Consider the following 27,974-nt stretch of genomic DNA (forward strand, 5'->3'; position numbering starts at 1 on the left):
TTTACTATTGTATTACACTACTCGAATAAACGTTAGAAACATAAAGTTACAAGTTATATAGTGATATGGTACTGCTTGGGTACAAAGTGGTTGTTGGTGCCCGAGATGCTTCCATATAGTAGTGATTCAACAAAGAGGTCGTTCGAGCACTCGACCGCACGACTAGTGATTCAGATGCACGCTGTTTTGAGGATCTCAACGATGACATCGACGAATCAACGAACGAAAAACAACACCCTATCAGAAGGGGCAAGACAAAGACAAAAACGAGGTACGAAATCTTCGTCACAAGAGAAAGATGGGATCGAGTCTTAGCAAAGTTCTGTGAATTACATGTAACGTTCGAGATGATCAGAGATAAAACCAATGCTTAGATTAAAAGAAAGCAGAGATGACTGGAAGAATTTAAAAGTATTAGTTGTAAATGTCGAACATCTTCAAGGGCAAAACATAAATGTATGAAAAGATTAAAGACGAAGATTTTTAGACAATGGCGTGATAAATTGTTTATTATATTTTTAGGGTTATATATAGTATATGGGTGTGGTTTTAAATAATATTATGTGATATTTTAAAGTTGAAATTATGTCATATTAGAAGTTTAAGATTATATAATATTGATCTATGACTTCGGGTAAAAGTAACGTAAAAAATAGGCAAAACTTACCCGTCACTTCTCACATTGATTATTGGCTAACTTCATCAAATCGAGATATACTCGTATTTAGATCAAGGGAAACCCCATCTAAGACCAACGCTTATGAACATTCGCATAAAGGCACGACAATGCGATGATGTAAAACTCGTTCATTTCAATGATCAAACTAGTGAACGTCACTTACTCGCATAGCCTCTCATTATCACCTGATGCTGCTAAAACTAAATGATAAGGGCATGAATTAAGCATAAGTCATATAAAACACCAAATATTTACTTTACCACTCTACACATTATTCACACCCATGCTCGTAACTATGTGTCTTCAGAATTATTTTATGGTGATGAATAAAAATAACATAAATTAATTTAGTAATATTAAAGTACTGCCAAAAATACTATTGTGGATGCTTCTGGAATGATGTGTTTTTTATTGGGGCCACGCTTTCCGAATTTCCACCAGTACCAACCGGGTCCAGTCACATTTAGCATTTCTATTGAATCGTTTAACATTTGGACCATATATTACCCACCCACCGGATTAACATACACTCTCATACATACATACATACATACATACATACATACAAACCATACCATATATACATAGCACATGTGCATAGATCATGCGTCATCATTAAAATATTTGTGTGCTCCTATAAATCCACACCCATCCCTCCAATTCCACGCTTCAAACCAATTTACAAATTTTCAACACAACCCCTTGTTCTGTAATAATATTATATCCCAATGGGTGAGGTTAGTGTTCCAAATCCTTAGCCTCAATTTATCTTTAGTCATCATCCTTAAGCTGAATTTGATTTGATTTTGTTTGTTTCCTATACTATTTTATAGAAAGATGATACCAAGAAAGAAGCTAGTGACAAGAAGCCGGCAGATGCCGAAGGCGGTCCCGTTACCGTGGTTCTAAAAGTTGACTTGCATTGTGATGGATGTGCCAAAAAAATTAAAAAATCTATCAGCCAATTCGAAGGTAGGATATATAAAAACAACCATACACAGTAAATTTCACAAATATCTATCTATTGACAAAGTCTGTGAATGAGAACGGTGAGATGTAGGCAGACCTTTAGGCTGTTTCATGAGAGATTCTCGGCTCAAAAACTTAATTAGGATATATTCAAATAACATTTTTATGCAAAAAGGATCATGAATTTGTGATAATGGTTTGTTTATTCCGTCAAGCAATGAACTTGACGGGGTTGCCAACGAATATTAAATATTAAACATTAGTTAATCTTTTTAATTTTATAAATAAAAAAACAAAAACACAACCGTTGAAAATTGAAACTCAACAAAGGGTGAATGCGTGTGTTATTACGCACGTGGCGTAAGTTACACTTTTAACTTCCAACTGCTGTTTGATGTAACTAACGGCGGTTAATGACAACTACCAGGTGTGGAAAGCGTGAAGGCAGACACCGCCGGCAACAAACTAACGGTAACTGGGAAAGTGGATCCCACGCGCATCAAGGATCGAGTTGAGTTCAAGACCAAAAAGAAGGCAGAGATCCTGTCTCCTCAGCCGAAAAAAGATGTCGAAAAAAAAGAAAATTTGCCGGAAAATAAATCAGACGATAAAAAAACAGATGACAATAAACCCAAAGAGGTATTGTTAGTTGTTAATAATTAATCGGTTTTTTAATTATATTAAATATATAATTAAATTTTGTTTAATCGGTGGTTGAAACTTGAAACAGCCTCAATCGACTACGGTGGTTTTGAAGATTCCTTTGCATTGTGCCGGTTGCATATACAAAATTAAACGAGTCATTTCAAAAGTTGATGGTAAGTTAATTTTGAAACGGTCATCAGTTTTAGACTTTTAGTACTTTAATTATTTATCGTAATTGGATAAGAACCAAAATTTTAAAATAAGTTTGTGATGATGTATTGAATTTATAATTATGAAATAAGGATATTTTTTAATTGGTTGGCGATTAGTTTAATAAAATATTTTTTTAATATCAGGCGTAGAATCTGTGGTGGCGGATGCCGGCAAGGACTTGGTGACTGTGAAAGGGACAATGAATGTGAACGAGCTTATACCGCATTTAAAAGAAAAGTTTAAGAGAAAGGTCGATATTGCCCCTCCTAAAACCGAAGACAAAGGCGGTGAAACAAAAGATGACAAGAAAGAAAAAGTTGAGGGGGGTGGTGATAAAAATAAGGGTGGCGGCGACAAGGCGGTAGCAGGCGGCGGTGATGGTGAAAACAAGAGTAAAGGGATTGAGGTGGTTAATAAGTTTGAGTATCATGGACAAGATCCTCACACGTACACTATGCAAATGTACGGTCCGGGTTATTATAATCAAGATTATGGGATTCCGTCGTCTTCTAATTCTAGTCATGGTTATGTATATCAAGGTTATAACCATGGGTACGCAATGGATTACCCACGATCATATGCACCTCCAATGTCACCACCAACTATGTATATCAACGACCCTCGTGTCATGTACCAGCAACCTGATACGGGGATGTTTAGTGACGAGAATCCGAATGGTTGTTCAGTTATGTAAATAATAATATTGAATTTAGTATATTATTATGTATTATAAAGATAAGTAGATTACGGAATGGTAAAATATGAGATAGCTTATATTGTAGGTTATAGAAGAACCAATTAAACTGTCGGTGGAAGACCGGTGGTTTAACGTTAGGTTTGTTTTATTTTATTTGACTTTGTAATTGTAATTTGTAAAGTATGGTTAGATATCCAGTTTTGTAATAAATGATGTAACATCATCTTATCAAAGTTAATAAATGAGATGTGACTCGTATTATTAAACTATATGGTTGTAATGATGCCACACACCTGATATATTTGAAGTTCTTGATTAATTTATAGACAGAGTAGTTGTAAAATTGACCGGTTCATGTACAAATTTAGTTATTTTATAAGCAAAATTTAGTACAAAAACTTTATAAATATAGCATTATATCCCATCATCGACTGGAGCAGGTAAAAGAATTAAAAAGTGCCTCGTCATCAATGACATACAAATGTAATTTGTGGTGTTGATGGGTCGAGGCGACACCCTCGATATTAATTTAGTTTTGTTTTTTTGAATGGCCGTCGTATAAAGTTTAGGCCCCGGATAGTCTAATGCGAAAGGCGACTTTATATGTTTGCATTCTCAAACAGCGTTGGGAAGCCCATGTCCACCATCTACTGCTCTGGGAAAAACCTGCTGCCCGAAGGTTTATTGGGGTAAAACCCGGTTGGAATCATATTCGAACTTGAGACCTTGCGTTCTCCAACCCAAATCTATACTTTCCCTTCAATGCCAGTTGAGCTAAGCTCGTTGGCCCTCCAATATTTAGTTAGTTTTTCTTTTATACATAATTGAGTTAATTTTCCAAAACAAAAATCAATGTTATAGTAATACAAATAAGTGAATAACTTTACAAAGGTCAAAAGAGAGTACCAAATAATGGTACTCTTTGGTAACGTTAGTTTTGCTCACACAATTATTCGCTCTAACTATTTTGTTTTTATTTCAACAAATTATATAGGTATTATATTATCAAGAGTTTCATTATACTAAACCACACTTAACTTTCAGTTTAAACTTTAAACCACTTACATCGTAAGAGGATTGGTCATTTTCTGGTTTTAGTTTGATCTTAGCGTTGTTTTCTTGTTATACAAGAAAATGAGAAAATGAGTCAATTGTTAAATTAAAAAATAAAATATCTAATGACCTCTTATTGTTTCAAAGAGCTTTGTCTTTTTTTTTTAATCAATTAAAAGAGCTTTGTCTTAAAAGTCGCATTTAATGAGCCTGGCTCATGTGCCTTTTCATTCTTGCAAGAGATTAATATCACAAAAAATACATTTTATTTTGGAAAAATATTTTTTGGCGTCAAGATTATTAAATCGAGTGTTTCAACTTTCAACATAAACGTCTACTTGTCCTAGTTTCTAAAGAAAACTGAATTTAATAACCAGTAACGTATCATAATCAGTGTTCTTTGGAGAGGGAGAAAAGGTGATAATATATATATAATACGAGGGATAATTAATTGTAAAATCTATCAATTTCATGGCACAATGGTTAAAAAAACCCAGTTTTAAACACCTTTTTTATGAATCTCCACAGCATGTGTAAACAAATGATGGATTTTAGGCTGATATATGTGCAAAAAAGGTTACATCGTTTGCCACAAGGTCCGGCTCATTAAGATATTTCTGTTAGACGATGATGAGTCACGTAATTTCACCCATAGCCCAAGGTACGTGTTTTTTTAATATAGGCCATTTCTGCCATCTTTATCCCTATCAAGGCGGTTCATATACGAGTTAGCTAATTCTTGGATTAGCTCTTAGTAGGAAACAACCGAAGGCAGTCATTAATCAAATAAGAATATTTATGAAGATAAATTAGTTTAGCATAAAGATAAATAAAAACAGGCAACTTTTAAATATAAACATGCAACTTTTACATAAATAATATGGTAGAAAATACTTCTTTTTTAAATATAAAGATATTGGTTGGCATTCATTCCCTCAAGTGCATTACGCATCAACTGGTCGACAAACATGATGCAGTCTACCAAACTAGATTTGGTAATCTTGGCTGTCTTTCATCCTTAACCATGTTTGCGTAATCTATCACATGTATGGATTATCTTTCTTCTAAAATCTAAATTAACTATATATTTGTCCTCATTTAATTTGAATAATATAATAACACCACAAATATTACTCCTAACTTTTATTCAAATTACCTTTTTCATCAATTATGTAGCGTTATCTTATTTTTATCCATAAAAAAGGGCCATTCTTAACTTTTACCTTAAACCCAAGTTCCAATCCGAATTCAATTTATTGGCGTTCACCTTAGGCTTCATCATTGGGTTCACGAACTCAATTTTCAATCCGAAATTTAAGACGATTGAGCCCAATTTACCAAATGACATTTTTTAAAGGCGTTCAATTCGTTCTAACAAAAATCAATCCATATAAGAAGTTAGGTTAGAACATTTCTCAGATTGTTCCCTTAAATATGTGAGTAGGTTTTGTAAATTATATGATATAGTTTGATTGGTTGTAATAGAGATAGAAAACGTTATGTGAGAATGTTAAATTTGAGTTTACAATGTTCATATCGTATAATTTTTAATATTTTCTGAAAGTGGTTGTGATTTGATAAGAGAAAAATATAATGATAAATGTATAAAAAATATATTATTTAATTGAATATTAGAACTAATGTGTTTTAGTGTAGTTATATTGATGTGAATATGAAATGGGCTTGGAATGCCATTATTACCTAAGGTACATAAAAATTAACCTAACATACTTTATTAGCTTAGAATTTAATGCGACTCGATTTAATGGCAGATGGCGTCGTCTCACTCTTCCCTGACTTCATGCATAATCTCTCTATACCCCAGACTTTAGAGTGAATATCGTTCTCCCACACCTCCCTAATTTTGTGCACCCTCTCTCTCTCTCTCTCTCTCTCTCTCTCTCTCTCTCTCTCCCGCATCAGTGTCACATCACCTTCTTTAATAGTTTTTTTCTTCCCTTAATTAATGGACGGCCTCATTCCAAACTCACATATACATTTTTTGAATAAAAACATTAACACATTTCTTTATTAACAAAAAATATAATTAAAAAAATACACATTTTTGAAAGATAAATGAGTAAAAGATGTAGGTGTTTAGAGCATTCATATTTGAATATTTATCTGTCACTATAACTTTGCTAAAAAGCATATTTCTATCTTATTTTATGACGATTTATGACTAGTTGTGTCTCTTTGTTAGAGAAAATCATGTACGAGTAAGAAACTACATACAACACCTGGATTGAGTGTTGAATGAGAGTATATGCCATACCCTCACTAAAGCGGAAGACAAGGGGTGACGATCGTACATCACAACTCAAGTTCAAAAAATTAAAATGCATTAAAAAGAAAAAAGTTGTGGCATACACGGGCATGTAATGTCTAACCATGTCTTACACGTACTTCAATATAAAACCAAACCAAACAAAACAAATTGTTTGCAACTAAATTTTAGCATGTATGCAATTAATTCGAGCCATGACAAATGCCATGTCTATGAGGCTGTCGTCTTCATAAAGAACTCGTGGTTGTTTCGAATGACATCATGTGGTTATAGTGTAATAGCTCATCGATCGGCTATACATATTGCCAAAAATCAAGTATATTGTGAGAGGACAAAAGATATGATAGTTGATTGTCATCTTATTAAGGATCGTGTGGTGGACACCAAGCAAATTCTCCATCCATTCAATCGATTCATATCAAGACGGAATTCCAGCTTGCAAATATTCTCACCAAACATTCTGAAAAACATGGATAAATTTTATATGTAACACGTTAGACATGACCAATATCTGTGCGTAAACTTATAAAGAGTCTGTAGTATTATTGTATTATTATATATTTAGGTCATGGCCATTTTTATCGTTTATATATCATTCCACCTTACAAATTTAAAGCACATGTTGATGTATGTACACTTGCAACAAGTACCAAATTAATGATCTGATAAACACTTCAAATTTAATTAAACATAACACTAATATATATGACACGCTCAAAAAGTAGCTCGCACTCTTTATTATCACTTATTGTTTCTTCCAAATACCACAAACATTATAGAGGCTCCCCCGAATGAATATGTAGACGGCACTTGTTCTAGTTTCTTGCCATATGACTCAAAAAGCTCATCTATGGTTTCATCTTTGAGGTGGCTCTTGAAGACAGCCTCTACTCTAACCCTTATGCCTAATGCAAGACGTCTAGCGGCATGCTTCGTCACAAGTTCTGCAATGTGCGGTAATCCCCCCATTTTGTCTATTGTAAAGCAACTATATTCTAACTATAAGGTTAAACTTTGAAAACAATTAGTTAGAATGACCGTTAGGCTAATATGGACGATCAAACTTAATTTTTTTTTTCCAAAACGGTTATCCACCTTTATCTGAACGGCCGTTGAAACGGTATGGTGTTAAATGTCACTCATACGTGTGTGTGTATATATAGAGCTGGTCCCTTTGATTTTTTATTTGTGCACTAAATCTTTTTTGTTTAGTGGTATCTCTAGTTTGAATATTAATATAATACTAGGGTATAACCCGTGTTACACACGGGTGAAAAAACATGTCAACAAATATAATAAATTTAAACAACAAATTCAAGCAACACAAAACTTTTTCAAACTTTTTGACCAAAACATTAACCATTTACATTGTCTAGATATTAAAAAGTTACAATAAGTTAATGTACATCGAACAACCAAAAAACATCAATAAAAGACATGAACATATTCTTTCATATAAAACCCCCATCAACTCCTTCAAACATTCTACCAAAAGAAACTCACACCTGAAAATATAATAAAACAATAGCATCCAAATTAAATATACAATTAACAGAATAACATGTTTAATAATGAGTAACATTTTAACATTAATAAAGTTGTTAAATACAAGTAACAAATCTAAAAGTTAGAAAATAAACTAATAAGAAACTCTAAATAGTTTGACCATGTACCACTTGTGTTAACCTTAACAAAATAATCAAAAGCCACTTATATAAAAGATTTTTTTTATATAAGATAGACTATAGACTATATTAATTAGTTTGAACATGTATTACTAAATTAACTTTTAAATTACTTTGTTGAATGTTTAACATAGGTTAGTGGATGTTTAACATGATTACAAAAACTGAATTTATAAAGACTAAGATTTGGTTGTAAAATAAATAAATAAAACCAAATTAACTTTTAAAATTAGTTTGTTGAATGTTTAACATAGGTTAGTGAATTGGAGAACCGTTTACCACACGGACAAAATTTACAGAAAAATGCAAATACTAAATGAAAATTTTTACGTGATATCAAAATATCATTTTGTAAAAATCTTATGTTTTGTAATGAAATTTGATCATGATTATTTAATATTTCATATTAACTTCCAGATCACAAATAAACACCTTAACAATCTTTTCTCATATAGCAATATCTAGATAATTAGAGACTGTTAATAATATTGTCACACCCCGACCAAATGCGGAACATGCCGGGGTGCAACGTGATTGGACAAATACACAAGACACTATTTAAAGTGACAATATTCATTTAAGTCATTTTATTTCAACAAATCGATAAACAACACTTCTCGTCTACACAAACAAACTGAATACAAGTAATAATTATATTGTTAGTTTTGCTAATATCCTAAAGGTCTTGGTAACGTTTTCCGTCAAGCACTCGAGTCAACAAAAGTCAAACCTGTAACATTTCATAAAATAAAGTTTGTCAACACAAAGGTTGGTGAGCAATTAATAAGTTTGAGCATATAAGTGTATAGTATGAAAATCCACAAAACTTGTATACAAAACAATAAATAAGAGATATAAACTGGAATAAATAGTTATCGCTAAACAAGTTAGCGACACCTAGCTATTGGCAATTAGTCTAGGATTTTATGACAGTTGCTAATAAGCTTACATTAGCACCACCTAGCTACAAGGGGATGCCGAGTAGTCTAGGATTTATAGTTATCGTTAATAGCATACGTTAACGACACCTTGCCATTGCCAAATGGTATAGGATTTATAGTTTCATCATCCAAAAGCTGTAAACACATAGTCAAATAAGCATACAACACCAAATCGAGCAATTATTCAAGTAAGGTATACAATCACGTTTGTGGGTTTAAGATGCAAGTAATTAAAGCATTTAGTTTGATAAGTATGAAATGTCACCCCAAAACGAAAGATGGAAAAAGGGGTATGAAAGTACTCACCTCGATTGACGAATCGGGAAATAATAAATGATCGACAAATAGAAAACAAATTCGAGGCCCGAATTTGACGAATGTTACAAATATAATCGTAAGAAATTCATAATTAGTTTAATCAAATAAATAATAAATAATAAAATATGTTGATTTTGAAAACGAAAAGGTGACCGATACGTTTACCAGTTATGGGCAAACCGGTCGGTTTTAAATAATTAGAAATCCAAGGCTAGCTTTCTAGATTTACCTATGTCAAACTTTAAAACTTTGAAATCAAAAGGCTTATGTATCATTCCAAGCAATACCATTTAAGCCGCACAAAGTTGCCCGTATTTCTTAAATAATAAATATAAGAAAAACATGTAATAAAAAACCATGTTTCTAATTAGTACCTGCAGTTGACGTTGAATTGCTGCACATATTTTAAGTTTGAAGTTGCCCATTGCCTATTTATAGAAAACTGTAAATGAGTTCAACCAAATTCTCAAAATTAATAATATCATCATATAACATATTCAAAGATGTGAGCAAAGATTTTGGTCGATGGGAAAACTTTGCTTTAAGAGACTTGCTAAACAAATATAAGAATAAACCAAATAAAGTGTAAATAATATAGTACATGTGTCTATAGACTTACTTGAAGATTATTCATAAAGAATTCAATTGCAGCATTTGTTTCACAAGGTCCATTCTGCACGAGAAACCAAAAAGAACATAAAGATAATAAAATTTTTAAATGCAATTAAGTTCCAAACAAAAAATATAAATCAAGATGGAACTGTTTTGTTATTATAATCGAATGATACAAGACAACATAACTAACAGGTATAGAGGGTTATGCGCACCATAACCTTTGCTATGAACTAATGGAGATTTTTGTGGCATCTCATCCAAATGAGTCAATTTCACCAACTCCGCATGCCTACTACATAACAAAAAAGAAAATGGGTCATTTAGTTATTTACATTACATACATATGCAGAGGGTAGGTTATGGTGTCGATGATGGAAATGGTGTGAATAATTGCCTACTCATCATGTATGTTATATATTGATTGGACAATAGTTTATTTTTGTTAAAGTTCGTAACATAGAAATTGTTATAAATGAAATTTAATATTAGACGTAACAACATGCATAAATCAATGCAATATATTTATATATAATAACTGAATATAGATTAGAAATAATTTAGGTATAATTGTAAATTTCAAATGATATCAATTAGCATATAATAGTTAACTGAATATTTGACTAAACAATAAGTTTGAATATAATTAAAACGGTTTATTGTAAATCTTTTTTTTTTTCTAAAATAAATGATTGATTATATTTAAAATGTATATTTAGAATGTATTATTATATAATAAATTTTATATTTCAATATTTAAAGTTAATCAAAATCGTTTAATATTTAATAATAATACGTTGCTTAATTTAGGAATGAAATAATAATAACAATAATAAAAAAACATAAATTCTTTCATTAATTATCGTTATTATAGTCAAACCTTTAAATATATTTGAATTTTAAATTTTTGTAAAAATGACAATTATTATTATTATTATTATTATTATTATTAAATTATAAAATTATGGAATAATAACAAATTAAATTATTTTTAGAAACTTCTATAATAGATTATATTTGGAAAATCAATATTATACTTTTTTGTTTAATTTTAAAAAATCACTATTATGATTTAGTAAATTTACTAAATTTATAATTCAGTAAATATTAATAAAATTTTAGAAATTTTGTAATTATATACGGTTATATAATTTTATTTAATATTATATAAACATAAATTATTTCCTTAATTATAGTTAATTTAGTCAAACTTTTAAATATAGTCGGTAATAATTTGAATTTGAATTTCAAATTATAGTCAAAAGTTCAACTAATAATTGAATCAGTTATGTACATTATAATTTTTATTAAATTCTAGAATAAATTATATTTGGAAGATAAATATTATAATTTAATATGTATTTTAATTTTCAAAATCAATATTATATTAATTTAGTAAACTTAGTATATTTATAATTAGTAATTAGTAAATGTTAATAAAAAATTATTAGTTTTATAATTAATATTTCAGGAATATTAAATTATAGATTAAAGATTATAACCCAATAAAACATTAAAGAGTACTGAATCAAAATTGGCCGGAGAAATATAAAAAAAAAGGGCGGAAATTATATTTCTTAATATTTAGTATTGAAAAAAATATACTACTCCGTATTATTTAATATTCTTATTTTTATACATTATATAAAAATAAAAGATTAATTATCAATTATTTCCTTAAATATAGCTATTTTAGTCAAACCGTTAAATATAGTAGTAATAATTTGAATTTGAAGTTGAAATTAAAGTCAAAACGTAAACTAATAATGGAATCAGTTAGGTACATTAATATTTTTAATTAATTATAGAATAAAATATATTTGAAAGATGAATATTATAATTAAATATGTAATTTAAATTTAAATTTAAATTACATATTAAATTGGCCGGAAAAAAATCAAAAATTGGACGGAAATTGGTCGGAAAATCCAACATAAATTATAAAGTGGCCGGAAAACAATTAAGAATTGGACGAAAATTCAATTATGAATGTTGACTACAGAAGAAAATAACACATTGGCCGGAAAATCTCATTAAACATAAAAATATGTTTATAACAAAGTGGCCGGAATATATTCATAGGATATTATAACAAAACAAACTGGGCGGAATATATTCATCGGATGATATTATAATAATTAACTATCTCTATGTGCAAAAATCGTCTGTTAATTACCTTTAATATGTTCATCGGAGAATCGATCTGTTTTCTTTTGACATCAAAAAATTATTTACTGACCGGAATAATCAGTAAACATCAGTAAACATAAAATAGGCGTATGACAGATTGCCTGAACGATTGAGAATTATTAAATAAAACAACTGTATTTGAAAAATTGGATTGATAGTTACCTTCAATATAATCATCTGATAATCAAATCCCAGTATTTTGATATCTCCAATCGGTTCGAATCCAAAGGTCGCAAATAGGGCTCGTATTGTTGATAAATAATGTAGAGGTTCCATGGTGGATCTGAACGACGAATGTAGGATTCGTATATTCATCGGAAAGTTACATCGAAAATCAAAGGTAGAATTGATTTTAGATCTAGCCGCCGGAATTAGGGTTGGTATAATCATCGGGAGATTAGAGAGAGAATCGGTGGTGGAGATCAATTTTTTTTTTGTGAAAAATAAACCAGGTTTTGTTTTTTTGTGACTTTGGAGACCAGGACACATGGCGTAATATTAGACAATCTGAAATAGAAAACTTGCTGACTGGATTGCCAATGTGGACAGCTTAGTTGAAGGTCATGTGTCCACATTGTATTGATTTAATAGTATTTAAAGATTAACGTTTTATCATCATCATCATTAGTTGATTAGTTTTTTTTTTGGAAAGAAGGTATTTTATATAAATAAAAAAAAACAGTCCTAGCAAGTAGCTAGAACAAAAAATACACAAAACATTACAAATACAATAGAGAGTTCTTAAGCCGCTCGATCATAGAAATATTACATTTACGATTTCTACTACTATACCATAAGAACGAGAAATGTAAAATTTCATTAAATATCATTTATTTGTTATGCCAAGTCTTCTCAAATACCAAGTCACTTCTGAATCTCCAAATAATCCACCAAGTGACAAAAATAATAATTAGTTGGTTAGTTTAATTAAAATCTTTATTCACCTATATAGCTTTACAATTATTTTAAGTTATATATTGTGTCTATTATCATCTATTATGTGTCAATAAATAAGTTGAAAACACACGTAACTTCTAAAACTTATATTCGATTGATTTATATACTTAACATTGGCCATAGAATGACTACTAATAACAGAATTTTGAATGCTGTCAAGTAAGCCAGTGACGTACGAGCTTAGATTCTCGTTTTAGTAATCTTGTTACATTGTTTTATACTTTTACTAGCCGTTTAGAGCATACGAAAGTTGCAAGTTGTCAGCTAGTAATGATATTATTATATATATAAAGCAAAACATCGTTTCATTTATGGTCTTCGATACCATGATCCAAACGGGCACAAACCAATAAAATATTCTGGATTACTTGCCTATCTAGTACAAATACTTGCACATAATATAAACAACACCGTTACCTAATAATTTGTTTAGTGAACATTAGGTCACTAAAATCCATTATTACAATAAAAATTTATACCAACATGGAACTGATAATACAAATTAAGTAGATGGCCTAATTTTGAAAGGTATCCCATAGTAATATTATGATATTATGTTTGTATGAAACATGTGTTGACATTTAACTATTATTTTATATAAAAACCTAATCTTGTCAAGGCATGCCTCAACATGTGAACTACTTCATAAACTTGTTTTACTCGATTATCTCATTAGTTTGTTGTTTTGTGACCTTAAGGTCACGAGTTCGGGCCGTGGAAATCAACCTTGTGTATAAAGCGTAGGATAATGTTGCATACGTCAGATTTCCGAAGCCATCTAGACCTTCCCCGGACCCTGCACAAATGCGTGATCTAAGTTAAGAATCGGGCAATGGGGACACCATTTTATGTCTTGTTAATTGTTTAGACAAAATTTTCAAACACCATGCATCCACAATATCATTATTTTGCCTTGGTCTTGTCACTTGTGTGGCTTACGAGTAGCTGGTAATTCTTAGACCATCTTCAATAAGGGCTCACGAGCCACTCTCTTCTATGGACATGCCCCTAATTGTTTCATTTGTTTTATATTTTCTTTATACATTTGATGTGACCTTTTTTTTTCTCTAAAGAGAGATCACACTACATCACAACAATTCCCATACGTAAATTAAAAACAATTTTACGAATATGATTGAAATAATTTTTTTAGTTAAAAAGTAATCTACCTGTCCGCCTGATTGAAGACATTTGACCAAACAAAGTGGTAGATGAGAGGGTAGGGTCTTGAGTTTGACCTTCTGGTTTATCTGACTCAGCTCTGAGTTGTGAGTTGTGATACTAAGTTATCCATAACTATGCACCTTCCATGCACGATGCACTCATGTATGTATGCATCATGCATTACATGACACTCCACCATGACTTTCGTTTATAACATGCATACATGATACATGAATTAATTAACCAACATATTTACACAAACTTGTAATGATAAAACTGTGTCCTTAAGAATTACAATTTCCAATTTGTTTATATAGTTATTTTATTCATTTAGTTTTGCTAGCTAATTTGTGTATGGTGTATGTTTTCAATTAAAACACCAAGATAAAATGATGGAAAATTATAAGACCATTGTGATGAATCAAAAATATATGTCAAGCTTCTTTTGGATCACCTTAATTTGTATGCACTAGTAATTATCACTACCTTACGAGTTAGTAGTTACGTGTGTTGATAATATACCGTCCATGATACCCTTTTTTCAAGTTGTAACAGCTAGTTGATGAGTTATGAAAGTAAATTATCGAAAATCTTTCACTCACATAATATTTAACGAAAAGGTTTTTTACAACCAATTAAGAAATTATTAAAGTGAGTTAATAGGTATACAACGACAATCATACCTATTACCCAGTAAATCCTACAATGATACATGTTAATACGATACATACAAAAGAATTAATATATCACAATCTCTATGAGTACCCCAAATATGGGGACAGTTCCTCGGTTTTCATCTCCCCATAACACGACCAAAACGGTAGGTGAAATGTAAACATTTTATAAATAAAAAAAGAATTTATATTATACAAAGTTATCTATTTTAGTTTGACGGAGATTGATTTTAGAACAGTGAAACCTTGAAAGAGTAACCAGGTGGATATTGGAGATTGGAGGGTAGGTACGACATTATTGTCGTTTTACGCGTGACTAAAAAGTATGTGGGTCCCACGCCTTGTCGTATACTCGTATCCAACGTCAGTGTGATCTGTTTGTGGGCCGTGGCCCATTGGTATGGAAACGATGATACGTGGATTTGGACTTTACTTTTCAATATAATATTTTATTTTATTTATATTGAATTGAAATACAATAAACAAAGCAGAGTGGTGCATCTACTACAAGTCTACAAGGCATGAATCATGACTTCATGGCACTTAAGTTCCAGAAGGGATCAACCCCATGATGATTATGTTAACCTTAAACAAAAAAAAAAGTTATTGGATTTTAATAATCTCAACTTTCATCTACCGACCATAAGTAATCCCAACTTAAAAAATGTTTACCAAAAACCCCGAATTTGAGCTTATTTTTCTTCAGCAATCCCGTACGTATTTTCCACATCATCAGAAAGCTTATGGGTCACTTTTCAGTTTGTATGGAATTGCTGAAGGAAAATGCATTCAAAGTTGGTACAGTCTATAAATGTTTCCTAAGTTGGGATTAATCTAGAGTTTGTGACCAGAAGATGGAAGTTGGGTTAGTGAAACAATAACCCAATAAAAAAATAACCTATTGTAAAAAAACAATTATTGTATATTCATGAAGATATTAGTGTGTTTTTACAAACAAAACAAAGTATACATACGAATACATTAATCACTTTTGTAAACATGTTACATCTCTTGTTCTGTTTCAGAGCGTGATTAAGTTCGCGAGGTTAATGTTTAGTGCTAAACTGACGAGAAACTTGACGGCATGTGCGCACAGGCAAACACCAAAACATTTACTCATTGCCGAGTCACTCATCACTGAAAAAACAAAATAAGTTAGCACCAAAAACACTTTTATGAAAAAATTTTAAAAAACAACGTTTTAATCATACTTCTTACCATTTAAAGCCAACGTGTTCGATGACAAGACAAATATATCGATTATGAAAATCACTGAAGAAGGAAACTCCCACACCTGTTCAAAGTCAAACTTGATTATCAAGTGACAGAATTTGCATTGATTTAAGAGAATTATAAACAAGTAACCGTACCATCATTGCAAAAAGGAACAATTTTAAGTAGCTTGACGCAAGGATAGCGAGCCATATGTTTTTGTACCTGAAAATGGATCAATATATAAATCTAAAACATCGAATCAAATATATGGTAAAACACATAACAATAGTAATAATATACTAACCTTGAAACTTCGGAGGACATGTTCAATAAAGATCTCGTTCCAAGAAGTAATACACTAAGAAACAAAAGATTTCCAACAACAGCATCCAGCAATATCTATAATCATAAGCAAGTTTCGAGTCCAATATCTAATATTATAGATTATAGATATTTAACCATGAAAACGGTTATATGCATACCTTTCCACAGCCCCAGATCAACGAAACTGTGCTCGGATTTGAACCTGAATCCTCATTATTAGCAAGTAAAATGGATATTCTGTCTTGAGTAGCAAAGGTTAACAGACTAACAAGATTGAGTATGTGATTATTATCTAACATATTTAATGAGTTATCATATGCGTAAAATGGATACAAGCATCTAAGAAGAGAAACCCGAATGTCAGCTTCCACATTAGTCCCTGCAATAAAAATGAGTAGCTCAATCGCTGATAACGATTTCTAACAACTATAATTGTGCCGTAGTGATATGTAGCAAATATTACGCACCTCAAAGTTGATAGCTTTTGGATCAAACATGTTGTAGAACAGATGTCTGTATGCCTTCGCCTTATGTAGAATCAAATCAATTAGAAGAATCTAAAGAAAGTAAAGATAAATATTAGACCATAGTTCAAACCAAAGTATGTATATATGATGCATACATAAAAATAAAAAAGTAGGCTTCTTTTACCATGATTTCACATTCAATGTACTCATCTGCAACCGCTCTGCAATTTTGCTGTTGCCACGATTCAAATGAATAGTTAGATAACCTAAATGAGCAAGACAAAACAATTATGAATGAATGCACAAAATTTAAAAATATAACTTACACATTTCATGAGGCGGATATTTCCTGGTGAATATTGCACATATAGACTTTTTATATGATGTCCACATTGGACACATTGGTAATCCATCTCTTTCAATCAAGGGTTTGTCAAGGTTGTCCTTCCTGAAAGACGTATTAAAGGAAACTGAGAACTGTTGGTAACTAATTCCATGTATAAAAATATAAAATCATTGAAACTATCGCATAAACTTTTTTCCATAGCCTTCATTCAAAGTAGATACATCATACATGCTATGATAATCAATTCCACATTACCTTTTTGCATGAAAAAATGGTAAAAAACCATGGAACACAACTCACAAACTCATAAGTCATAACAATAAAGTGTGGTATGCGTACCATGGTTAGTGAGAAACAACATTTCGAAGTGTGAAATTATATGTTATTGAGATTACTGCTGTTAACAAGTTATGTAATGGCAGCTAACCATCCTCACTTCCACAAATTAGTGCCACCTAGGGGTGTTCACGGACCGGTTTTGACAGTTTCTGAATCAAACCATGAGCCAAACCATAAGTAGCAGCTTTTTATCACCTAAAACCAGAACCAAACTGTTGAAAACTAAAACCAAACCGTTTCCAATGGTTTGGCTCCGGTTTGATTTCACGGTTTAGGCTTTTTAGTTCTTCATACAGATTGTTCACAATAAAACAAATACATGAAAACAACCAAAAGTTGATAACATATAAACAGAAAGTTAACATGTAAAGAAAGTTGGTCCGTTGGCAACATATCAAGGTATCAACACAATGTTATGCCGCTCACAAAAAAAAATATATATATGATATATCAACAGAATGTTACATGCAGTGGCGAAGCTTGGGCTTAGTCACGGGGGTGACCGAAGTCACAGACTTAAATATTTTCGGGTCGATGATTCAGTTCGTGTTGGTGATTCGGGTCGGGTCGGATCAAACAATATGACATCTATATATCTAATTATTCTTCATTTATTCAAATAATTGTTCAACCAATAAAAAAACAAAATAATTTTTTAACCAACAAATACCTAAAATACTCATGATAATGCGAGAGGAAGGGTGAGCAGGGATAAGCAAATTTGGTATTGGTACCGATACCGGTACCGAAATCAGCACATATTTGGTACCGTCGATACCGTATAGGTAACAAAATTTTGAGTTTCGGTACCGGTATATCTCAATTTTTACCTTCAATAACGGTACCGAACCGAATATTTTGGTATCGGTACCGGTACGGGTACGATACCGATCTCATCTCTAAGGGTGAATACCTAGAAAAAGAATTGCAAAGACCTAAAATATTTATAAAAACAAATCTTTTACTATTCGACTATTATTTTGTAACTTTTGTTTATCAATACTGCGAGGTTTTAGAAAAAGAAACCAAACGATGGGGTATTACTTTTAAAAAAATCAGTGGTGACTGGTAACATTTTGGGAAAATATATTGGGGGTGACCGCGCTTAATACATATAAAAATTTTCGAGAAAAAACGCAAAATTTACCATGCTAACGGAGAAAACGGCAGTGGCCGGGGCCACCCCCGGTCCCCAAAGAGCTTCGCCCCTGGTTACATGCAAAACTGAAGTGACATAAAAATGAAGTCTTGCCCGCAATAATTACTACATTGTGGCTTAGCAAAATGAGTTAAAATAAAAAGCCCAAATTATTCGCAAATTCGCAATTAGCATACATATAATTAAATAACTCAAATATTATAAAGAATAAAGAACTAAATATAGTTAAGCTTTACGGTCCGGTTTTATGCGGCTGGTTTTTGGTATAAACCGCAAGCCAAACCGTTTGTTAAGGCTTGAAACTTTTGAAGCTGACCGACTGAAAGTTTTAAGAAAAAACCGTCCACATGCCCAACCGAAGACCGGTTTCATGGTTTCGAACCGACTGACACCACCATTTGTTTTTTTTTTCTTTTCATATAGCCTCAATCAATTAAGGTGTTTTAAAGATAATCATAATAATAAATCATGTGTGGTTCAACAGATAGCAGCATATGTAGAGTTAAACTAGAAGCTAAACTAATATCATTGTTCTGATCAGCACTATAAACCTATGCAAAACTAAACATAAAGAGTAGTTGAAAGCTAATTAATTAATTAATTAATTAATTATGAATCTAAATCAAGAACATAACTTTACCCAGAATTAGGAAACAGGAAGTGAAATGAAGTACCAACCTGGACACTCGGTGTTATTAGAGGTTCGATTCGAGGAGTCTTAAAACCTTAATCTTAATCGGCGGATCTAGACATCGAGTTAGAACCTTACCACACAGCGCCCAACCGCCAGAGTTTCGATCAGCAGCAGGTAACAACCACCAGTCAGTCCACTACACCTTTTGGGCCTCAATTTGGGGCTGCAATTGCATCGACACCTAGTATATACATGGGCTGATATCCAAACCAAGTTTATGCTTGTCATTAGGACTAACAAACGGCTCGGGTCATAACGGGCTAGAGTTGGAACGGATCAATTCAAAAAAGGTTTAATTAGCTCGGGTTGAAATGCGTCCGGTCAAAACAGGTTTTGGGTTATAATGGGTTCAGGTCAGAATGGATTTCGGGTAAAAAACGGGGAGGTTTAAAAAGTGTTTTATTTAATTACCGTAAATTTCAGTTATGCTTCTGGTTTTTGGCACCGGTTACGCACGTTCAGAGTCGGTACACTCGCAACGTAGGTGACACGTGTTTAAATGTTGGTTACGCGCTTAACTCGGCGTTGTGTGCGCCTAACTCGGCACTTGACGCGTAGCTGGCTTCACACGAGTGATCAATGTCGATATGCACGACGTTGGTTACATGAGTTTAATGTTTGTTATGTGTTTTAATGTCAGTTAGGCGCATCCCGACACCGGTTACCTATCAGATGTTGCGTTACACTTGTATCTCCACCGTTATCTTATTTGTTTCATGTCTTCTTGTCATGGCCTCTCCATTCATACACTAATGTGAGGGTTTCTCCACCATGTCTTCTTGTCATCATCTTGTGATTTGTGCCATATTCCTCTCGGACATCCATTTGATTATGTAGTTCATATTTTCAACGGATTTCTCTTTTTAAATACTTCAAATAAATCCTTAACAATCTTTGCATTGCATATAAACCTACTAGAACTTCCAGTTATTAGTACCTCACATCCATGTTTAGTTACATATTACTCAATTGTGTTATTTGGTCCATCTAGTACATCTCGTTCGAGTTATTAACATTTTATCACATTTATTGATGATTATGTCGTTTTACATGGATTTATCCATTGACATACAAATATCAAGCTCTTAATTTCTTTTACCACGCTATATATGATGTTATAAGTCTTTTCTCTAACACCATCAAACATTATTAATATGATAGTTAACCCAAATTAATTTAGTGATAACTGAGTTAGCCATCGTATATCATATCTATAGCGCATATAGACCACAACAAAACAAGGCAGTTGCACAAAAAACTATGCATGTCCCAAATCCACGGAATTAATTGTTTCATGTCATATGACATAAGACTAGTGGGGTGGGCAACGAGCAGCGCCCTCGGGTACCCCGGTACACTGCCGCCATCCTCCCCATTTTCTCCAATGGGTATTGATTTTAGGTGATACAACCTAGAGAGAGGAGAGAGTCAACATGTTTGTGTGTGTTGGGGGGGGGGGGACTTTTTACAAGTGATGTTTTGATGGTGGTAACGGGTCCTGACGGGTGGAAGGACATTGACTAAGTTGGAGACCGGTGATTGGTGGCGCCCTCCTCACCCAGCCATGTTGGTATGACCTATTTTCAAACGACTCATTTTAACCCCACCCAATCTTTATAACTTTTGTTAACCCGGGTATGAGACCTGTTTTGACCCGGACATATTTAGTCGGTTATTGCTACAATATCTTGGAAGTTATTTAAGTAAAATAGAAGATATCTTTTTTTACAAGAAAGGTTGCGATACTTCTAGTAGATATATATATATATACACAACCAAAAACCCAATTCCAAGATCATCATCATCATAATAATAATCCATCAAACCCTCGACTCACAATTCTCAAATCCTCACAACACCAAACAATAATCAATCAATCAACCATGACTGATCACGCCGAATCATCCGACCCGTAAGTAACAATTACCCCTTTAAACTAATACTATCTTCACTCTGTTTTCCTAATCAATTTAACATATTTAAATTCAATTCTTGCTGTTCACAGTAAGGCTGCCAAGAAAGACTTCAGTACCGCAATTCTCGAGCGAAAGAAGGCTCCGAATCGACTCGTTGTCGATGAAGCCATCAACGATGACAACTCAGTTGTCTCCATGCACCCAGAAACCATGGAAAAGCTTCAGCTTTTCAGAGGCGATACAATCTTGATCAAGGTACTAATTGTTATCTGGGGTTTGTTAATTTTGTTGATTTAGCTTGTTAAAGTTAGGATTTTTATAGGGGGTATGTGTGTTTTGAGTGTAGGTAAGAAAAGAAGAGATACAATTTGTATTGCACTTGCTGATGACACCTGTGAGGAACCGAAGATTCGGATGAATAAGGTTGTTAGGTCGAATCTTAGGGTTAGACTCGGTGATGTGATTTCGGTGCATCAGTGTCCTGATGTTAAGTAGGGGAAGCGCGTTCACATCCTTCCGATTGACGATACCATTGAAGGGGTGACCGGAAATCTGTTCGATGCTTTCTTGAAACGTACGTTTAATATTATAATCATGTACAGTTTGTTACTGTCATTTGTCATTAATGTTCTAAGAATTTGTTTGTAACGTTTGCAGCTTACTTTTTGGAAGCATACCGCGCTGTTAGGAAGGGTGATTTCTTTTTGGTGAGGGGAGGAATGAGGAGCGTTGAGTTTAAAGTTATCGAGACCGACCCTGCTGAGTACTGTGTGGTTGCACCTGATACCGAGATATTCTGTGAGGGTGAGCCTGTGAGAAGGGAAGATGAGGACCGGTTAGATGAGATCGGTTATGATGATGTCGGAGGGGTTAGGAAACAGATGGCGCAAATCCGTGAGTTAGTTGAACTCCCGTTAAGGCACCCGCAGCTTTTCAAGTCTATTGGTGTTAAACCGCCAAAGGGTATTCTGCTTTACGGGCCTCCTGGGTCTGGAAAGACTTTGATAGCCCGTGCTGTTGCGAATGAAACCGGTGCTTTCTTTTTCTGCATTAATGGGCCGGAGATTATGTCGAAGATGGCGGGGGAGAGTGAGAGCAATTTGAGGAAAGCGTTTGAGGAAGCTGAGAAAAACGCACCATCGATTATTTTCATTGATGAGATTGACTCGATTGCACCAAAGCGTGAAAAAACACACGGTGAAGTTGAACGAAGGATTGTTTCACAGTTATTGACTTTAATGGACGGGCTGAAATCACGAGCTCACGTGATAGTTATGGGTGCAACTAATCGTCCTAACAGTATTGACCCTGCATTGAGACGGTTTGGTAGATTCGACCGGGAGATTGATATTGGTGTGCCTGATGAAGTTGGTCGTCTTGAGGTTCTTAGAATTCATACCAAGAACATGAAGCTAGCTGATGATGTGGATTTAGAGAAGGTTTCTAAAGATACACATGGGTATGTTGGTGCTGACCTGGCAGCTTTGTGTACCGAGGCTGCACTTCAATGTATCAGAGAGAAAATGGATGTGATTGATTTGGAAGACGAGTCTATCGATGCAGAGATTCTAAACTCTATGGCGGTTACGAATGAGCATTTCCAGACTGCTCTCGGGACCAGCAATCCTTCAGCTCTTCGTGAGACCGTTGTTGAAGTGCCCAATGTTAGCTGGGAAGACATTGGTGGACTCGAGAATGTTAAACGTGAGCTACAAGAGGTGACAATATTAATATATTTATACATTTATCTTTTCTTTACTATGGGTATATTACATTATGATTAACGGTGTTAACCGGCTATGCAGACTGTTCAATATCCAGTGGAACATCCAGAGAAATTTGAGAAGTTTGGTATGGCTCCGTCTAAAGGAGTTTTGTTCTATAGCCCACCCGGTTGTGGTAAAACCCTTCTAGCTAAAGCCATTGCAAATGAGTGTCAGGCTAACTTTATCAGCATCAAGGGACCCGAGCTCCTTACAATGTGGTTCGGTGAGAGTGAGGCTAATGTTCGGGAAATTTTCGATAAGGCTCGTGGGTCAGCTCCCTGTGTCCTCTTTTTCGATGAACTCGATTCCATTGCAACCCAGGTTTGTTTCACTTATTACCTGATTGAAACAGTTCCAATATTATTAACCTTTTTATTTAATTACCTGATATATTATGTATAGAGAGGGAGTAGTCAAGGAGACGCTGGTGGTGCTGCTGACAGGGTTCTCAACCAGCTTCTGACTGAGATGGATGGAATGTCTGCCAAGAAAACGGTTTTCATCATCGGTGCAACTAACAGGCCCGATGTCATAGATCCAGCACTTTTGAGGCCTGGTCGTCTTGATCAGCTGATTTACATTTCTTTACCTGATGAGGAGTCGCGTTATCAGATCTTTAAATCTGCATTAAGGAAGTCACCAGTCGCTAAAGATGTTGATCTGCGAGCTCTTGCCAAGTACACACAAGGATTCAGTGGTGCTGATATCACTGAAATCTGCCAGCGCGCCTGCAAATACGCCATCCGTGAGAACATAGAAAAGGTTAGTATTCCCATTCCTCATTCATAATATGTTATTCCGTTAGCGTATGCATGTTTAAACGGGAACTGTTTGTTATTTTGGTAGGATATTGAGAGGGAAAAGAGAAGAAGTGAGAACCCGGAGGCTATGGAGGAAGATGTGGAAGATGAGATGGCGGAGATCAAAGCTGCTCACTTTGAAGAATCGATGAAGTTTGCACGAAGGAGTGTTAGCGATGCTGATATAAGGAAATACCAGGCGTTTGCTCAAACGCTGCAGCAGTCGAGAGGGATTGGGTCTGAGTTCAGATTCTCGGAGACGAGTGGGCGTGCAGCTGCTAGTGACCCGTTTGCTGCCCCGGCTGGTGCAGCCGATGATGATGATCTTTATAATTAGGTTTTATCGAATAAATAAATGTCTACTTGTTTGGTGTGCCTTTTCTTATCTATGATTAATAAGATGTTTCTAGTCTGTATGTTTACACGGTAACTTTGTAAAATCATGTGTTATGAGTTTGTGAAAGAATAGTTGGTAATATATCCTTAAATATCATATTTGTGTGTTATCTGGTGATACTGTTAGTTTTTTTTATTTTAAACATTTGAAGTCAGATATCTCTCACACTTAATATATTTAAATCTGGTGATCATAGATGAATGCAAACAAACAGAAATACATGAATTTAAATGAACTAATGTTCATGAATAATTGAACAAAATGTAATTATAGAGATGGAGATGGGATGAGAATGCTCTAAGAGCCCACAAAAATTAGAGATATGGCTCGCTAATATCCGCTCAGCGTGCGTGGGAGGCGCTATCATGTCAATGTGGTTTCTTGGTAACGCCCCCAAACAGCCCACAACACATAGTAGTCTGAGAGTAGAATACTCGATAAAAGAAAAATGACACTAATAAATTAACATACCAATTTATAATATAATGATAAGAATCATGACTAAACTTTATCATAAAATATTAACAAACACATTAGAAGACTAAATTATCAATCACACAGTACATAAGAGCATCGCAAAAATCATCCGTACATCGTTTTTCTACGACAAGCCATACGAAAAACCGATTCAATTACTGTTGCGCACATTGTACCCTCTGACCACCACCATGCATATCTTCATCTTCATCATAAGCTTCATGAGCCGCTTGCTGTTGCTTCCTTCTCATCTCCTCTTCAATGTTGACATCATGCAGAGTCGTTTCCTCACATTCATCGAGTTCCATGTCTGTCATTTGCGTTGACGACTTAGGTGGCAACACCGCCTCTAACGCCTTGCACTGTTCCGGTGACAATGAATCAGGGAATTCCACAGTAAAGTGGATGTACAGCTTCCCCTTCATTAACGGCCTCTGGTACATCGGCATTCCTTCATCATTTATTGCCTTGAATTGATCTACATACAATGATACAAATCAATTCAAAACCATTAAAATCACCACTCTTCAAATATATACATTTTTAAACATTAATCATCATTAGTATGCAAAGGAAATTACCAGGCTTCACAACTTCTCCAGGTTGAGATTTGATGAGAAGTTGTCTGTTATCCAAATGAGTCATAACGAACTGGAACCCGCACAACGCCTCTGTCAAGCTCAATGTGTGCTCAACAAATAAATCATCACCCTTTCGCTTAAACCTCGGGTGCTCTTTTTGTTGCAACACAAACACAATATCACCCGTGAGAGTATCAGGCTGCGTAACAAGTTACAAGTCAGACACCATTTACATTTGCATAATAAGCAAAAAATAAAAAAGTAATAATAATATTATAATAAGAAGATACTTACAGCTTCATCAGCCGCTTCAGGAAACGTAATCTTCTGCCCGTTTTGCATGCCTTTTTCCACGTGTACTTCGAGAACCTTCTTCTCCTGGACAACTTTCTCACCCTTGCACTGTGTACAGCGATCCTTATCGTTTATGGTTTCTCCAGTACCCTTGCACTCGTTACAAGGATGTTGCATTTGCTGGATCATAGACGGTCCAAGATGTCTGATAGAAACTTTCATTCCTGTCCCTTGGCAGCCTCCACATTTCATTGAAGCACCTGACTTTGAACCCTTTCTGCAAATTTGCAAACTCGAGTTAGAAAACGAAAGACCAAACGTAAACAAGAGTAGGAGAATGAATTCAGAACATACCGTTTACACTTGGAGCAGATAACGTTACGAGAAAGAGATAGTTTCTTGGAAGTTCCATTATAAAGATCCTCGAGGGAAACTTTGAGAGGATGAACAACGTCTTCTCCCCTTCGTTGCCTCCGTCCCCTGCTGCTACCACCGCCGCCACCAAAAGGACTACCACCACCAAAGAAAGACTGGAAGATGTCAAAGGGGTCATGGCCGCCACCTCCACCGCCCATTCCTTCCTTCAAGGCGTCCTCACCGTACTGATCATATATCTCACGCTTCTCCGGGTCATTCAGTACCTCATATGCTTGGGCAAGCTCTTTAAACTAAAAGATAAATAACATTACATACATATAAGTACAGCCAACAAAGGGATATCAATGAAAAGTGTATAAAAAGTAACTACCATTGTCCATACAAACAATGTCTATTTCATTGAAAAATCTAACATGGGACCTAAACTAGGTTCAGAAAGGAACCTCACTAACCGCCATATGTGCAATCCATATACAGGATCAAACTTTGCACATACGTGCATACGAAGAATAATCGAAGGCACAGGATCAGCAACATAAAATCGAATCAAGAATATGAACAACGGTATTTTGGGAGATCCGTTTCTATTAAACTCAAAAACTTGACGCACAAATATGGTTTAAATTTACAAATTCTCTATATAAAGTACAGAAATCCTAGACCTATTAAAACTTAAACTTAATTAAATAAATAAAAATAAAAATTAACATATAAACTTAAAACAATTTGACTTACGAGAGTTCAAGGTCGGCTCGTTTCGAGCTCTTTTTCTAACATGGGGACCTACTGATTACTCGTTTATTATATATTAATAAGTTTTTAAATATTTTTATATACTTTGAGAAAAAAATTTAAATGAGACAAAGCTTGGCTAGAGCTCGTGTAGCACCTTAAACAAGCCAAAACTCGGCTCAAGCTCGACTATGCGGTATAAAATTAATACATAGCTCGAACACGAAAAAGCTCAGCTCGTTTAGAGCTTTTTATTGATCCGAGCTCGAGTAGCTCGGCTCGATTGCACCCCTAATTCATCTCCTTAAGTCTTGCATCTTGATTTGATATTAATCTATAATATAAACCAATCCAGACTATGCCAACAATCATCTCATGTGACAATCAAGAATCCAAATGCTAGGGACATATTACATATAACATGTGACAATCTAAAAATATTAGGATTGATTGTGCTTTTAAGTTGTATAATTGGAAATTGAGCAGCAACCAAACAACTAAACTTTTCATCATCATCAATCATGTATAGTATCAAATAATAATAATAATAATAATAATAATAATAAGCATTTACCTTCTCAGGATCTCCACCTTTATCCGGATGATTCTTAATGGCGGCTTTCCGATACGCCTTCTTGAGATCATCTTGTGAAGCATCTTTAGGGACACCAAGGATCTCGTAATACTTGGTGTTATCACTCTTCTTCGGTGCTCTTCCAAACATCCTCTTCTGTTGTTCTTGTTAGATCGCCGAAGACTTTTAGATTCGATCGGTCGGTGACAGAAAGAAGGTTTGGTTTGGTTTGGTTTGGTTTGAGAGGTTGTTGTGATTGTGATATTATTATTTAAACCAAACCAAACCAAACCTTCTTTCTGTCACCGACCGATCGATGGACCTAATTTACAAGGCCATTATTGTCATTTGATAAGCAAAGAAAACAATAATTTAATCTACCTTAAACTCTGTGTTTTTCATACTAAGACACTTTGACCTGGAGGGGGTAT

General features: G+C 34.0%; 3 protein-coding genes and 1 pseudogene across 4 annotated transcripts; 2 read left to right on the forward strand and 2 right to left on the reverse strand.

Moving 5' to 3' along the window:
• The first annotated feature begins 1,329 nt into the window (after nucleotides 1–1,329).
• On the forward strand, nucleotides 1,330–3,209 carry LOC143618351 (heavy metal-associated isoprenylated plant protein 5-like). Its single transcript, XM_077090603.1, has 5 exons — nucleotides 1,330–1,416; nucleotides 1,513–1,651; nucleotides 2,076–2,287; nucleotides 2,379–2,466; nucleotides 2,650–3,209. The coding sequence occupies exons 1-5, from the start codon at nucleotides 1,408–1,410 to the stop codon at nucleotides 3,198–3,200; spliced, it is 999 nt and encodes a 332-aa protein (XP_076946718.1). The 5' UTR covers nucleotides 1,330–1,407; the 3' UTR covers nucleotides 3,201–3,209.
• A 12,830-nt stretch (nucleotides 3,210–16,039) lies between these two features.
• LOC143618361 (protein ARV 2-like) lies at nucleotides 16,040–19,595 on the reverse strand. The gene is made up of 10 exons (XM_077090611.1): nucleotides 19,575–19,595; nucleotides 17,417–17,538; nucleotides 17,275–17,322; nucleotides 17,091–17,180; nucleotides 16,957–17,002; nucleotides 16,782–16,864; nucleotides 16,604–16,698; nucleotides 16,455–16,521; nucleotides 16,303–16,378; nucleotides 16,040–16,221 (listed from the first exon to the last, which is right to left on the reverse strand). Exons 2-10 carry the CDS (start codon nucleotides 17,501–17,503, stop codon nucleotides 16,106–16,108), a joined length of 708 nt encoding a protein of 235 aa, XP_076946726.1. The 5' UTR covers nucleotides 17,504–17,538; nucleotides 19,575–19,595; the 3' UTR covers nucleotides 16,040–16,105.
• Nucleotides 19,596–21,355: 1,760 nt separating this feature from the next.
• On the forward strand, nucleotides 21,356–24,611 carry LOC143618759 (cell division cycle protein 48 homolog; annotated as a pseudogene). Its single transcript, XR_013151072.1, has 7 exons — nucleotides 21,356–21,540; nucleotides 21,634–21,799; nucleotides 21,890–22,118; nucleotides 22,202–23,262; nucleotides 23,350–23,631; nucleotides 23,713–24,072; nucleotides 24,157–24,611. The product of XR_013151072.1 is annotated as a cell division cycle protein 48 homolog (transcript).
• A 513-nt stretch (nucleotides 24,612–25,124) lies between these two features.
• LOC143618760 (dnaJ protein homolog) lies at nucleotides 25,125–27,775 on the reverse strand. The gene is made up of 5 exons (XM_077090855.1): nucleotides 27,544–27,775; nucleotides 26,214–26,527; nucleotides 25,860–26,136; nucleotides 25,566–25,764; nucleotides 25,125–25,462 (listed from the first exon to the last, which is right to left on the reverse strand). The coding sequence occupies exons 1-5, from the start codon at nucleotides 27,691–27,693 to the stop codon at nucleotides 25,140–25,142; spliced, it is 1,263 nt and encodes a 420-aa protein (XP_076946970.1). The 5' UTR covers nucleotides 27,694–27,775; the 3' UTR covers nucleotides 25,125–25,139.
• Nucleotides 27,776–27,974: the final 199 nt, after the last annotated feature.

The sequence above is a fragment of the Bidens hawaiensis genome, unplaced genomic scaffold, assembly GCF_021521415.1.
Source record: "Bidens hawaiensis isolate Kalapana, Puna unplaced genomic scaffold, B.hawaiensis_p1.1 tig00002338_1, whole genome shotgun sequence".
In the NCBI taxonomy this organism is placed as follows: domain Eukaryota; kingdom Viridiplantae; phylum Streptophyta; class Magnoliopsida; order Asterales; family Asteraceae; genus Bidens; species Bidens hawaiensis.

What these genes read in the sequence shown, in the direction of transcription:
- LOC143618361 (XM_077090611.1), bottom strand. Translation starts at nt 17,503, where the DNA reads ATGGATTACCAATGTGTCCAATGTGGACATCATATAAAAAGTCTATAT. An exon ending in CAAAAGCTATCAACTTTGAG is followed by an intron (nt 17,003 to 17,090) that starts GTGCGTAATATT and finishes TTTTTATTGCAG; the next exon opens with GGACTAATGTGGAAGCTGAC. An exon ending in ATGTCCTCCGAAGTTTCAAG is followed by an intron (nt 16,522 to 16,603) that starts GTTAGTATATTA and finishes ATCCATTTTCAG; the next exon opens with GTACAAAAACATATGGCTCG.
- LOC143618351 (XM_077090603.1), top strand. An exon ending in ATGACAATAAACCCAAAGAG is followed by an intron (nt 2,288 to 2,378) that starts GTATTGTTAGTT and finishes AACTTGAAACAG; the next exon opens with CCTCAATCGACTACGGTGGT. An exon ending in AGTCATTTCAAAAGTTGATG is followed by an intron (nt 2,467 to 2,649) that starts GTAAGTTAATTT and finishes TTTTAATATCAG; the next exon opens with GCGTAGAATCTGTGGTGGCG.
- LOC143618760 (XM_077090855.1), bottom strand. Translation starts at nt 27,693, where the DNA reads ATGTTTGGAAGAGCACCGAAGAAGAGTGATAACACCAAGTATTACGAG. An exon ending in AAGGTGGAGATCCTGAGAAG is followed by an intron (nt 26,528 to 27,543) that starts GTAAATGCTTAT and finishes TTTATCTTTTAG; the next exon opens with TTTAAAGAGCTTGCCCAAGC. An exon ending in CTGAAGCGGCTGATGAAGCT is followed by an intron (nt 25,765 to 25,859) that starts GTAAGTATCTTC and finishes CTTGTTACGCAG; the next exon opens with CCTGATACTCTCACGGGTGA.